The 14,702-nt window shown below is 51.8% G+C and overlaps 1 protein-coding gene across 1 annotated transcript; it reads left to right on the plus strand.

The window, feature by feature from the left end:
* The first annotated feature begins 342 nt into the window (after positions 1 to 342).
* On the plus strand, positions 343 to 1,866 carry LOC137544568 (E3 ubiquitin/ISG15 ligase TRIM25-like). The gene has a single exon (XM_068265668.1). It carries the CDS (start codon positions 343 to 345, stop codon positions 1,864 to 1,866), a length of 1,524 nt encoding a protein of 507 aa, XP_068121769.1.
* Positions 1,867 to 14,702: the final 12,836 nt, after the last annotated feature.

Below are 14,702 nucleotides of genomic sequence, written 5' to 3' on the forward strand. Positions count from 1 at the left end.
TCCAATCTCCCGCGCTGATTCATGCAGGGCTACGGGTCGGGAAGATGGCCACCCGAAGCCCTGTACTGGAGACATAGTCTCCAGAGCAGGGCTTCGGCGGCGGCCATCTTCCTGTAGCCCTGCTCTGCTCTGCCAGCCCGGCGGGGCTGCGGGGAAAAAGTGACGTCACGCCGACGTCACGGAGCCGCCGAGGCCCCTAAGATTGTGAGGCCCCAAGCGACCGCTTGGTTCGCTTTATGCCTCGCGGCGCCCCTGCTTGTATGTGCCCAGGAAATACTTGTAATTCCAGGTGTGGCAATGGCATCTGCTGATGTGACCTCTGAGCTGCGCTGCTCCATCTGTATGGAGATCTATAGAGATCCTGTGACCTTGCCGTGTGGCCACAACTTCTGTCGGGGCTGCATCACGCGAACCTGGGACCTCCGAGACGATCTAACAGAACATAGATGTCCTGAATGTCATAGGATATACAGGAAGAGGCCTGAGCTGGTGAGGAACACAACTCTACATAATATCTGTGAGGCTTTTCATGCTACAGAGACAGATCAGGAGCAGACCGGGGTCTTCTGTAATTACTGTGACTTTCCTGTTCCTGCTACTAAATCCTGTCTGCAGTGTGAGACCTCCTTGTGTGACCATCACCTGAGGAAACATGACAGGTCAGGGGAACACACTTTACTGCCTCCCACCACTGACCTGGGGAAGAGGAAATGCCCCATCCATAAGAAGGTCCTTGAGTTGTTCTGCACTGAGGATGATGCCTGTGTCTGTGTGTCCTGCTCCGTGATTGGGGGACATGTAGGACATAAGATGATGTCACTGGGTGAAGCCTCTGAGGAGAAGAAGAAGAAGCTTAGAAATGAACTATGGAAGCTGATGGCAGAGACAAAGAAGGCAGAGAAAAGAGTCCAGAGTCTGGAGGAAGGCGGGAGAAAAGCACAAGAAAAAGCATATGGTGATACAGAGAGAGTCACTGCCCTATTTAGAGACCTCAGGAGACGGCTGGTAGAACTGGAGAAGAGAGTCCTAAGTGACATCACCAGGCAGGCAGAGCAGGTGTCAAAATACTATGATGATGTCATCAGACAGCTGGAGATAAAGAAAGAGGAGCTGTCCAGGAAGATGCGTCACATTGAGGAGCTGTGTAACATGACTGATCCACTGACTGTCTTACAGGAATCAGACACAGGTGACTTGTGTGACACGGAGGACAGACATGATAAGCAGCTCCATGATGGAGGGGATATGGATGTGGCTGGCATCTCATACACATTACACACGTTATCTGATATCATGTATCAGGTAATTGGCGGGATCTACATACATTATATACGGCCTGAAGACATATTACTGGATGTAACCACAGCTAGTAATTATCTACATATATCAAATGACAGGAAAACTGCATCCTGGGCAGATAGAAGACAGAATCGCCCAGAAACACCAGAGAGATTTCAATGTTCTCAGGTGCTGAGCAGCCAGAGTTTCTCCTCAGGGAGACATTACTGGGAAGTGGATGTTGGGGGATCAGATAGGTGGAGAGTCGGGATGTGTTACCCCAGTATAGCCAGGAGGGGAGAGCAGTCACTGATTGGATGTAATAACATGTCCTGGGGTTTGTGTAGGTGGGATAATAAGTATTACACAAGACATAACTGGAGAGAGATCCAGTTACCCGACAGGATCCCCAGTGATAGAGTCAGGATATACCTGGATTATGAGGCTGGGCAGATCTCCATTTATGCCCTGTGTGACCCCATCAGACACCTCCACACCTTCACTGCCACCTTCACTGACCCCCTCCATGCTGGGCTATATGTGGGCAGAGGTTGTATAAAGATATCTGGGGGCAATCAGGGGTTGTAAGGGATCCACCCACTGGTGACATCACAGGGAGAGACTTGTGATTGGCTCATTGTTCAGCCAAAACTGAAACTGGTATTGTGGCGAACATTACGGAAAGTCGTGCGCAATCGCCAACGATTTTCATATGGTCCTGCACAATTACTGTCAGTCCTGGGTAAATGTACAATAGATGTCTTTTCCCTCTCTTCTCTTAAAAACAGAGCCCCTCACCCCCTCCACCTCCTCCAGCTTTTCACACGTAGCTGGTGACACATAGGTGTTACAAGCTAGGACCAAATGGTGGCCATGGGATAGCTTCAGCAGCTCAGCAGATAACAATCAGACCCTCTCCCCCAAGCCAGCTCAAACTGGCTGAGATAAGAGCCCCCTCCAAAATCATACAATCAAACAAAGAGAACTTTAATTTATTTGTAATTCAAAATAGCCTTGTCGCAGAAAAACAAAAAACACATTTTCTGATACCTAGAAATCAGTTCTATCATTCACCTGAATTACAATTTTCTAACTGTCAGGAATCCATAGGAAAATCACTTTATCCGGCCTGCGTAGAGCGAATGCGATAGAATAGGCATGTATAGCCTCGTTTGATACAGGGTCGCAGGCCGCTTATGAATATAGTCTCGGATTTGCGATGCGCCAATCTGGGACGGAGTCACACAGATTATTAATAATTGGTACATTTTCCTGCTCTGAGTCTGGGGGTGGCAACCTTGCTGCCAGGAGATAACCCTGCCTTAAACACACCTACTTTCCAGGTAGTGACAGCCCAAAACTCAGGTCCTATAAAAGTGGGGCGGGACCAAACCCGCCCAGTTCTCCAAATTCCATCGACCAGGAAAGTCCAGGCATGCGTTCAAGGAGGACCGACACATGCTGTGTTCCAGGACTATTAACATTAATGCCTACTTTTAAACTGGACTCTTTTTCTTCATTCTTCAAATGGACTGCTCAGCTAACTAAGTAAGAACTTTCTTATTTTATTCCTTTTTATTTTTAAGCTCTGTGTGTATATGTTAATTGGTGTATATAACTGTATGTAATGCAATTTTGTTATTAAACGTTTTAAAAATCGTTTAGCGGTTATAACCTGTTGCTGAACATACACAATCGTACCTATTCTCCTGAAATCGCTACCCTGTGTTTAATAGAAGTGTGCCTTTATAACTCGTATGCGAGAACCCGGCCCAGATATAAAGATCTGACCCAGGTTCCTGCATACTGCTAAGGGTTAATATAGCGTTCTCGAAGTCCTAGTATAATTACAGTAGCGGGCTGTGTAACCCGATTGGTGGCGGATCTTTGAATTGTATGTGTGTGGTGAGTCCTTTGTCGTCTGAACGCTCCCTCCACGAGTCAGTTCATCAAATTGCGAAGTCGGGTTACCCTTCATGATGAGCAAAAGTTGTTTGCTATTGCTCAAACAACTGATAAGACGCAGCTCAAGTCAATCCAACAATTGTTGTTTGATAATTGTGCATTTAAAAGACATTTGTTGAGAGTGTGTGTAGGAGCCTTTAGCTTGTGGTCAATTAATTTTCTGTTCCTTCTGACTGACTGTTCGGCCCGAGAAAGAGGAATACTTCCTGTAACTTTAACACTTGATTGTAAAAAAAGGAGGTAAAATTAATGGGTTTTTTTAAATTGAACCATATGTTTAGCATACATTTTCAATTTGCTATAGAGTTGATCTGGGAGTTAAAAATAATGCTCGGTTACCTTTAATTTAACTAGTTAACAACTGAGGGGTTTTCCCCTGGAGGACCAGAGCAATTTTCACCTTTCAGTGCTCTTCCCTTTCATTTACCAATAACTTTATCACTACTAATCAAAACAAAATGATCTATAGCTTCTTTTTTTTGCCATCAATTAGGCTTTCTACGGGTGGTACATTATGCTAAGGATTATTTTATTCTAAATGCCTTCTAATGAGAAATATAAGAAAATAATTGAAAAAAAATCATTTTTTCTCAGTTTTCAGCCATTATAGTTTTAAAATAATACGTGCTACCGTAATTAAAATGTAATTATTTTATTTGCTGATTTATCCTGGTTATTAAATGATGTATCTATCACAATATATGCCGACAATATTTTATTTGGAAATAAAGGTGCATTTTTTCCAGTTTTGCGTCTGTCACTAATCACAAGCCCTTAATTGCCAAAAAAAAAAACAAAAAAACAGTAATATACACTCTTGACATACATATTAAAAAACTATTTGTGTATTTTTTTATGTCACTTTTTTGTACTAAAGTTTTTATTTTGGTAAGTATGGGAGGTAAGGGGTTAATTAACGGTATAACCACTTTATTTGGATTATTTACTTTGACGGTATGCACGCATTACAGGAAGTAACGCATGTATGCAATACATTCATTTTTGTCATTCATTTAATGAGATGCCGGTTTTCATTGATAAAGGCACTTAGATCAGCGAATGTTCACTGATCTGTGCACTAACAGATGGCGTTGAGAACGGCGCGCAGGACTCGACGGGAGCGCACACAGCGGCGATCTTGGCAGTAGACTAATATCTACGTCCCTGGGAATTCAGATGAAATCCTGCAGGGCGTAGATATACCTCCCTGGGTGCGGTAACTAGTTATTGTCTGTCATTTCCAAGGACAGTTCCTGGTTTCCATCCTGGGTAATTATCCACCCTGGCGTTCTGATTAAATCGCCAGGGTGGCTGCGGGAGGGTTTTTTTTAAATTAAAAAAAAACTATTTCATGCAGCCAACTGAAAGTTGGCTGCATGAAAGCCCACTAGAGGGCGCTCCGGAGGCGTTCTTCCGATCAGAGGCGTATCTAGAGGGGTGCAAGCATGGCTTGTGCCACGGGCGCCACAGCACCATGGGCGCCATTCCTGCCCCTGTGCTGCACCGCTATGCCTGCCCCTGTGCTGTGCCTCCATGCCTGCCCTTGTGCTGTACTAGCCTGCCTGCCTCAATGCCTCCCTGTCATTCAGACCTCAGATCAGATTAATGCTGTTATCTGGGGAACATGACTACTTAACCTATGCATGTAGGACGCACTTTGCTTAGTGTTAGAACAGAGGACAGAGGGTGAATAACAAGAGCCATTTCCAAAAAAGTAACTTCAGCAATATCCTGAACCAAAACACACAAGCAACCATAACACATGTACACAAGAAATGATGCTGTTTTTAGAGGGGAAGGGGGCTCTAGCTGAGGGGGGGGGGGCGCAATTTCAGTGTTTGCCATAGGCGCTATATTACCCAGATACGCCCCTGCTTCCGATCGCCTACGGCGCCCAGAATAAACAAGGAAGGCCGCAATGAGCGGCCTTCCTTGCTTTGCTTACATCGTCGCCATAGCGACGAGCGGAGTGACGTCATCGACGTCAGCCGACGTCCTGACGTCAGCCGCCTCCGATCCAGCCCTTAGCGCTGGCCGGAACTTTTTGTTCCGGCTACTCTGGGCTCAGGCGGCTGGGGGGACCCTCTTTCGCCGCTGCTCGCGGCGGATCACCGCAGAGCGGCGGCGATCAGGCAGCACACGCGGCTGGCAAAGTGCCGGCTGCGTGTGCTGCTTTTTATTTGACGAAAATCGGCCCAGCAGGTCCTGAGCGGCAGCCTCTGGCGGTGTTGGACGAGCTGAGCTCGTCCAGACCGCTCAGCAGGTTATATCCTGAAATCCTCATTTATTGTCACATTATTATAATTGTATTTGTTTATCTGTAATTGGTAATACTCTATATACTCTGTATTACTTCCAGCGCAGAGCTGCCTGTGATAAGGAAAATGTAACATGAAACAAATCAATTCTATATCTGCTTATAATCTGGAGTCCTATAAAAATAAATCTATCCTGTATAATAAAACCCCTGTGTCCCTGCGTCACACTGTCCCTGTGTAGCTAGGTCCATGCTTTTTGCTACTGCGCATGTGCGCAGGACGGACCTAGCCTCAGAGACAGGAGGACAGGGAGCCAGGCGGGCGTGTGAGCGGGCGGCCGGTGCGCGCGCGTATGCAGTACATGCGGCGGGCGGTGGAGAGAAACACAGACCCTAGAGCCTGTTTTTAAATGGGCTTGGGTCTGCTAGTATATTGTATATATAAAATCGGATGTATGTATGTGCTGTGATCACGCGAAAACGCCTTGACCTATTTGAATGAAACTTGGTACACAGATCCCTTACTACCTGGGATGATATGTTCTTGGGGTCTCGCGGCCCCCCTGCACACCTGGACGGAGCTACAAACAGCAAATTAGATTCCACCCATTCAAATCAATGGAAAAAATGTAAAAGGCTGCCATTCTCACAGTAATCAAGCCAGAGTCCCCACACTTGGCACAGTTGGTCACTTGGTGACCGAGGTTACAAATCCAGGAAAAGTGGGCGGAACATAAAACAGCCAATTATATTTCAGCTATTCATTTTCAATGGGAAAATGTAAACTGCAGTTATCTGTACACTGTTAATCGCAGGGTTCTCCAACTTGGCACACTTGGTCACTGGATGACTGGGATTAATATTCAGGAAAGTGAGTGGAGCCTACAACAGCCAATCAAAATTCAATCAACTATTGATTTTCAAGGGGAATATTTAAACTGCTGCTATTCTTACACTGTTAATGGCAGAGGCTTCAAACTTGCTACACTCGGTCATTGGGTGACTAAGGTTCAAATTCACTAAATAGGGTGGAGTCACAAACAGCAAATCAGATTTCTTTGCTGGATAAACTGCTTCCAGTCACACAATTTAGATGCCAGGAACCTGAAAGCTCACACACTTGGTCATTGAGTGACTGTGTGTCCAGGTTACACAAAGTGGGCAAAGCCAAAAACAAATTTCCCTGAGAAAATGTGAACTGCAGCCATTCTCACACTGTTAATCGCAGGGGTCTCAAACTTTGCACCGCTTGTCGCTGGGTGTCTGGGATTAAGATTCAGAAAAGAAGGTGGAGCCTACAAATCCCTATCAAAATTCACCTTTTGATTTTTTTAGGGGAAAATTTTAATGCTGCCATTTTTGCACTGTTAATGGCAGAGGCCTGAAACCTCAAACAGTTAGGTGACTGGGGTTTAAATTCAGAAAAGAGGGTGGAGCCAAAAACAGCCAAACAGATTTGTCTGATTTCAGTGGGAAAATATAAATTATTGATGCCAAGGACCCCAAAGCTCATAAACGTGGTCATTGAGTGACTGTATGTCAAGGTTACAAAAAGTAGGTGGAGCCAACAACAACCAGATTCATATCCGAGCAACGCCAGATCATCTGTAAACTGCAGCCATTCTTACACTTGGCACAGTTGTTCACTGGGTGACGAGAATTAAGATTTAGGAAAGGGGGCGGAGCCACAAACAGCCAATCACATTTCTTTGCTTGATAAACTGCTTCCATTCTCACATTATTGATGCCAGCAACCTGAAAGCTCACAAACTTGGTCATTGAGTGACTGTGTGTCAAGGTTAGAAACAGTGGGCGGAGTCAACAACAACCAAATACATACCCGGGCAACATCGGGTCTTCAGTTCGTACATGTTATACAGTAGGGGGAGCTCAGACACTGCACTGGCATTTTGCGACTTTATCAGGGAGGGACACAACAATATGTGCCTCTCTGGAAAACTGCAATTGCAAATACAAAATAGCAGTGACGTGTCTAGGAGGGGTACAAATGGGGGCGGGACAGCCCCAGGTGACTGTAAGACAGGGGTGACACACTGTGCCCCAGGTGTCAGGGCAATGTACTCCGGAGACATACTCTTTCCTACTCGACCCTGGCGATGTTGCAGCGGCTGTGGCAGCACAGGATGGCACTTCGCAGGTACATGTGTCAGACAAACGTCTAGGACAGCACCACCAACCTGCAGGCGATCTCCGCAGCTCAGTGGCAACACATGCAGCAAGTGTGCTGCATGTGTTGCCACTGAGTAACAGGCAGAGACTGAAACTATGATAGCCCGAGGTGCACAGCAGGAAGCAGCTCTTTATGCTGAGGTCATCCAATGGGAGCAGACATGCAGATTCCCACACAGGTGAATGATAATCAGTCACAAGCTGGCAGCAGGAAAAGGCAGACAAAACTATGCAACCTGCATGAAAGGGATTGCAGCTCCACTGCAACAGACAATGTTTGACTTCACAAGAGCATCCCAAACTGCCATGAACTGCAGAGCTATTGCAGATGAAATCAACACTTAGTGTGAATGCCAGCAAAACTATGCGAGCAAATGCATGTAAAGAAATCAAAAACTGCTTGGCTGCAGTACATGCTGCAGCCAGCAGTACATGCTGCAGAAGTGATCATAACACTGTGATCACGGATTCAAATGGTAATCACGGCTAAAGTCCGACTCGAATTCTTAAGTCAGTTTCAAATCCGGATCAGAATCACGACTTATCCAGATTTGGGACTGCCGTGGCCGGGTTTATTTGAATCCGTGATCGGGGGTATCCGAGCAACACTACCTCTAGGTATGGGTGCAACCCCCCCTCTTGTTCCCCCCTATTCCTTTATGCTGGGAAAATACCATGATATTTTTGTGCAGATAGATGGCTCTATAGATAATTTCTGACAGGTCTGATCTAATTTTGATCGTTTTTCGGATTGATTTTCTCATAGAAGTGAATTGAAATCGATCGGAAAATCGATCGGCCAGTAAATCTGCCAAAAGAACGAAAAATTCTTTCCCCTTTTGTGTCTTGGAATTTGTTATACATTTTATTCACGTTATTTTTGTCACCGTCATTGCCAATCCTGTTGTATTATGTGCCAGTGTATATTTGGTGTACACAACTGCCTGTGTACGATTACGTGTGTACCACATGTCATTTTTTTTATTGTGTACACTACAGCACCACGGAATATGGTAGCGCTTTATAAATCAACTAGCCGACCCGCGGCGTAGCATACGCCACATAAGAGGGCAAGAAGGGGGTATTGGGCACAGCGGTGGGGAGGGGGGTTGGACCCCTCCTTAACTGGGTCCCCCATGTGTGCGCTACCTCCAGCTTAAGCTCAGCAGGACCCCCCTCACCTGGGTCCTCCATGTGCGCTCCCCCTCCTGCTTAAGCACAGCGGGAACCTCCCTCCCTCACCTGGGTCCCCCATGTGCACTCCCCCCCCTCACCTGGGTCCCCCATGTGCACTCCCCCCCCTCACCTGGGTCCCCCATGTGCACTCCCCCTCCAGCTTAAGCTCTGCAGGAACCCCCCTCACCTTGGTCCCCCATGTGCACTCCACCTCCTGCTTAAGCACAGTAGCAGCCGCCACTATTAGTAAGAGGCAACGGGCGGGGATGACTCACCTCTTCCGTGTTCCATCGTGCGTTCCACTGTCGTCACTTCCTGCAATGCCGCACACTGTATTGGTGTAATTTGCCTTTTTAAAACAGAAGGAAATCTGCAGTAATTCAGCTATAAGTGAACATTTGTGGTTACCCACAATGCACTGCTACTAAATATGCAAATTACCCCTTTTCCCCCTTGGTAAGCCAAGCAAGCATCCAGAGCTGCTGGTGTATAGCAAGCATATAGCTTTAAATTTTACATAGTCATATCAAACCCACATGTAGACAGCCTGTTTCAGACTTTTGGTCCTCATCAGTACATGGCAGGGATTGATACGGCTGTATAAGATAGGGCTTGGACCAGTACAACAGAGTAACCAAGCAGCTCAGGGTGACCCAAACTACTCGTAATGTATAGGGGGTAAAAGGGACCAAAAAGACCTACTAAAAAAATCAAAGCTTGGTGTAATTTGCCTTCCTAAAACAGAAGGAAATATGCAATAATTCAGCTATAAGTGAACATTTGTGGTTACCCACAATGCACTGCTACTAAATATGCAAATAATTCCTTTTCACCCTTAGCAAGCCAAGCAAGCATCCAGAACCACTGGTGTATAGCAAGCCTATAGCTTTAAATTTTACACAGCCATATCAAACCCACATGTGACAGCCTGTTTTGGACTTTTGGTCCTCATCAGTACATGGCAAGGATTGATAAGGCTTGGACCAGTACAACAGAGTAACCAAGCAGCTCAGGGTGACCCAAACCACTCGGAATGTATAGGTGGATAAAAGGGACCAAAAAGAAAATCTGCAATAATTCAGCTATAAGTGAACATTTGTGATTACCCACAATGCACTGCTACTAAACATGCAAATTATTCCTTTTCACCCTTGGTAAGTCAAGCAAGCCTATAGCTTTAAGTTTTACACAGTCATATCAAACCCACATGTGACAGCCTATTTCAGACATTTGGTCCTCATCAGTACATGGCAGGGATTGATAAGGCTGTATGAGATAGGGCTTGGACCAGTACAACAGAGTAACCAAGCAGCTCAGGGTGACCCCAATTACTAAGAATGTATAGGTGGGTAAAATAGGTGGATAAAAGGGACCAAAAAGACCTCCTACTAAAAAAAAGCAAAGCTTGGTGTAATTTGCCTTCTTAAAACAGAAGCAAATCTGCACTAATTCAGCTATAAGTGAACATTTGTGGTTACCCACAATGCACTGCTACTGAATATGCAAATTATCCCTCTTCGCCCTTGGTTTGATATGACACTACTTCTTCTTCTTGCTTGGCCCGGCCCCTTCTTCTTGCTTGGACCGGCCCTGGGGGCAGGGCGCTACTTCTTCTTCTTGCTTGAAGGTTGAGGCACTTACTTTATTGTATATATAGATAGCAGGTTGGGCTATGGTGATGGGAGAGGCTGGCTGCAGTACCGCCTTGGGCCGGCAGGTGGAGTTCCTGCATAGCAGGTGACAGGGGATGAGGCTGGCTGCAGTACCGCCTCTGGCCGGCAGGTGGAGCTCCTGCACAGCAGGTGACAGAGGCTGGCTGCAGTACCGCCTTGGGCCGGCAGGTGGAGCTCCTGCACAGCAGGTGACAGGGGATGAGGCTGGCTGCAGTACCGACTCTGGCCGGCAGGTGGAGCTCCTGCACAGCAGGTGACAGGGGATGAGGCTGGCTGCAGTACCGCCTCTGGCCGGCAGGAGGAGCTCCTGCACAGCAGGTGACAGAGGATGAGGCTGGCTGCAGTACCGCCTCGGCCGGCAGGTGGAGCTCCTGCACAGCAGGTGACAGGGGATGAGGCTGGCTGCAGTACCGCCTCTGGCTGGCAGGTGGAGCTCCTGCACAGCAGGTGACAGAGGCTGGCTGCTGGTACCGCCTTGGGCCTGGCAGCTGGAGCTCCTGCATAGCAGGTGACAGGGGATGAGGCTGGCTGCAGTACCGCCTCTGGCCGGCAGGTGGAGCTCCTGCACAGCAGGTGACAGTGGATAAGGCTGGCTGCAGTACCGCCTCGGGCCGGCAGGTGGAGCTCCTGCACAGCAGGTGACAGTGGATGAGGCTGGCTGCAGTACCGCCTTGGGCCGGCAGGTGGAGCTCCTGCACAGCAGGTGACAGAGGCTGGATGCAGTACCGCCTCGGGCCGGCAGGTGGAGCTCCTGCACAGCAGGTGACTGTGGATGAGGCTGGCTGCAGTACCGCCTCGGCCGGCAGGTGGAGCTCCTGCACAGCAGGTGACAGGGGATGAGGCTGGCTGCAGTACCGCCTCGGGCCGGCAGGTGAAGCTCCTGCACGGCAGGTGACAGTGGATGAGGCTGGCTGCAGTACCGCCTCGGGCCGGCAGGTGGAGCTCCTGCACGGCAGGTGACAGTGGATGAGGCTGGCTGCAGTACCGCCTTGGGCCGGCAAGTGGAGCTCCTGCACAGCAGGTGACAGTGGATGAGGCTGGCTGCAGTACCGCCTCGGGCGGGCAGGTGGAGCTCCTGCACAACAGGTGACAGTGGATGAGGCTGGCTGCAGTACCGCCTCGGGCCGGCAGGTGGAGCTCGTGCACAGCAGGTGACAGTGGATGAGGCTGGCTGCTGTACCGCCTCGGGCCGGCAGGTGGAGCTCGTGCACAGCAGGTGACAGTGGATGAGGCTGGCTGCAGTACCGCGTCGGCCGGCAGGTGGAGCTCCTGCACAGCAGGTGACAGTGGATGAGGCTGGCTGCAGTACCGCCTCGGCCGGCAGGTGGAGCTCCTGCACAGCAGGTGACAGTGGATGAGGCTGGCTGCAGTACCGCCTCGGGCCGGCAGGTGGAGCTCCTGCACAGCAGGTGACAGTGGATGAGGCTGGCTGCAGTACCGCCTCGGGCCGGCAGGTGGAGCTCCTGCACAGCAGGTGACAGTGGATGAGGCTGGCTGCAGTACCGCCTCGGGCCGGCAGGTGGAGCTCCTGCACAGCAGGTGACAGTGGATGAGGCTGGCTGCAGTACCGCCTCGGGCCGGCAGGTGGAGCTCCTGCACAGCAGGTGACAGTGGATGAGGCTGGCTGCAGTACCGCCTCCGGCCGGCAGGTGGAGCTCCTGCACAGCAGGTGACAGTGGATGAGGCTGGCTGCAGTACCGCCTCGGGCCGGCAGGTGGAGCTCCTGCACAGCAGGTGACAGAGGCTGGCTGCAGTACCGCCTCGGGCCGGCAGGTGGAGTTCCTGCATAGCAGGTGACAGGGGATGAGGCTGGCTGCAGTACCGCCTCTGGCTGGCAGGTGGAGCTCCTGCACACCTGGTGACAGTGGATGAGGCTGGCTGCAGTACAGCCTCGGGCCGGCAGGTGAAGCTCCTGCACAGCAGGTGACAGTGGATGAGGCTGGCTGCAGTACCGCCTCGGGCCGGCAGGTGGAGCTCCTGCACAGCAGGTGACAGTGGATGAGGCTGGCTGCAGTACCGCCTCGGGCCGGCAGGTGGAGCTCCTGCACAGCAGGTGACAAGGGATGAGGCTGGCTGCAGTACCGCCTCGGGCCGGCAGGTGGAGCTCCTGCACAGCAGGTGACAGTGGATGAGGCTGGCTGCAGTACCGCCTCGGGCCGGCAGGTGGAGCTCCTGCACAGCAGGTGACAGTGGATGAGGCTGGCTGCAGTACCGCCTCGGGCCGGCAGGTAGAGCTCCTGCACAGCAGGTGACAGTGGATGAGGCTGGCTGCAGTACCGCCTCGAGCCGGCAGGTGGAGCTCCTGCACAGCAGGTGACAGAGGCTGGCTGCAGTACCGCCTCGGGCCGGCAGGTGGAGTTCCTGCATAGCAGGTGACAGGGGATGAGGCTGGCTACAGTACCGCCTCGGGCCGGCAGGTGGAGCTCGTGCACAGCAGGTGACAGTGGATGAGGCTGGCTGCAGTACCGCCTCGGGCCGGCAGGTGGAGCTCCTGCACAGCAGGTGACAGTGGATGAGGCTGGCTGCAGTACCGCCTCGGGCCGGCAGGTGGAGCTCGTGCACAGCAGGTGACAGTGGATGAGGCTGGCTGCAGTACCGCCTTGGGCCGGCAGGTGGAGCTCCTGCACAGCAGGTGACAGTGGATGAGGCTGGCTGCAGTACCGCCTCGGGCCGGCAGGTAGAGCTCCTGCACAGCAGGTGACAGTGGATGAGGCTGGCTGCAGTACCGCCTCGGGCCGGCAGGTGGAGCTCCTGCACACCTGGTGACAGTGGATGAGGCTGGCTGCAGTACCGCCTCGGGCCAGCAGGTGGAGTTCCTGCATAGCAGGTGACAGGGGATGAGGCTGGCTGCAGTACCGCCTCTGGCTGGCAGGTGGAGCTCCTGCACACCTGGTGACAGTGGATGAGGCTGGCTGCAGTACCGCCTCGGGCCGGCAGGTGGAGCTCCTGCACAGCAGCTGACACTGGATGAGGCTGGCTGCAGTACCGCCTCGGGCCGGCAGGTGGAGCTCCTGCACAGCAGGTGACAGAGGCTGGCTGCAGTACCGCCTCGGGCCGGCAGGTGGAGTTCCTGCATAGCAGGTGACAGGGTATGAGGCTGGCTGCAGTACCGCCTCGGGCCGGCAGGTGGAGCTCCTGCACACCTGGTGACAGTGGATGAGGCTGGCTGCAGTACCGCCTCGGGCCGGCAGGTGGAGCTCCTGCACAGCAGGTGACAGTGGATGACGCTGGCTGCAGTACCGCCTCGGGCCGGCAGGTGGAGCTCCTGCACAGCAGGTGACAGTGGATGAGGCTGGCTGCAGTACCGCCTCGGGCCGGCAGGTGGAGCTCCTGCACAGCAGGTGACAGTGGATGAGGCTGGCTGGAGTTCCGCCTCCGGCCGGCAGGTGGAGCTCCTGCACAGCAGGTGACAGTGGATGAGGCTGGCTGCAGTACCGCCTCCGGCCGGTAAGTGGAGCTCCTGCACAGCAGATGACAGTGGATGAGGCTGGCTGCAGTACCGCCTCGGGCCGGCAGGTGGAGCTCCTGCACACCTGGTGACAGTGGATGAGGCTGGCTGCAGTACCGCCTCGGGCCGGCAGGTGGAGCTCCTGCACAGCAGGTGACAGTGGATGAGGCTGCCTGCAGTACCGCCTCTGGACGGCAGGTGGAGCACCTGCACACCTGGTGACAGTGGATGAGGCTGGCTGCAGTACCGCCTCGGGCCGGCAGGTGGAGCTCCTGCACAGCAGGTGACAGTGGATGAGGCTGGCTGCAGTACCGCCTCTGGCCGGTAGGTGGAGCTCCTGCACAGCAGATGACAGTGGATGAGGCTCGCTGCAGTACCACCTCTGGCCGGTAGGTGGAGCTCCTGCACAGCAGGTGACAGGGGATGGCTGCAGTACCGCCTCGGGCCGGCAGGTGGAGCTCCTGCACACCTGGTGACAGGGGATGAGGCTGGCTGCAGTACAGCCTCGACCGGCAGGTGGAGCTCCTGCACAGCAGGTGACAGTGGATGAGGCTGGCTGCAGTACCGCCTTGGGCCGGCAGGTGGAGCTCCTGCACAGCAGGTGACAGTGGATGAGGCTGGCTGCAGTACCGCCTTGGGCCGGCAGGTGGAGCTCCTGCACAGCAGGTGACAGTGGATGAGGCTGGCTGCAGTACCGCCTCGAGCCGGCAGGTGG

Source organism: Hyperolius riggenbachi, chromosome 2 (genome assembly GCF_040937935.1).
Source record: "Hyperolius riggenbachi isolate aHypRig1 chromosome 2, aHypRig1.pri, whole genome shotgun sequence".
Taxonomy (NCBI): Eukaryota; Metazoa; Chordata; class Amphibia; order Anura; family Hyperoliidae; genus Hyperolius; species Hyperolius riggenbachi.

Coding starts and splice junctions, on each gene's coding strand:
- LOC137544568 (XM_068265668.1), top strand. CDS start 343: ATGGAGATCTATAGAGATCCTGTGACCTTGCCGTGTGGCCACAACTTC.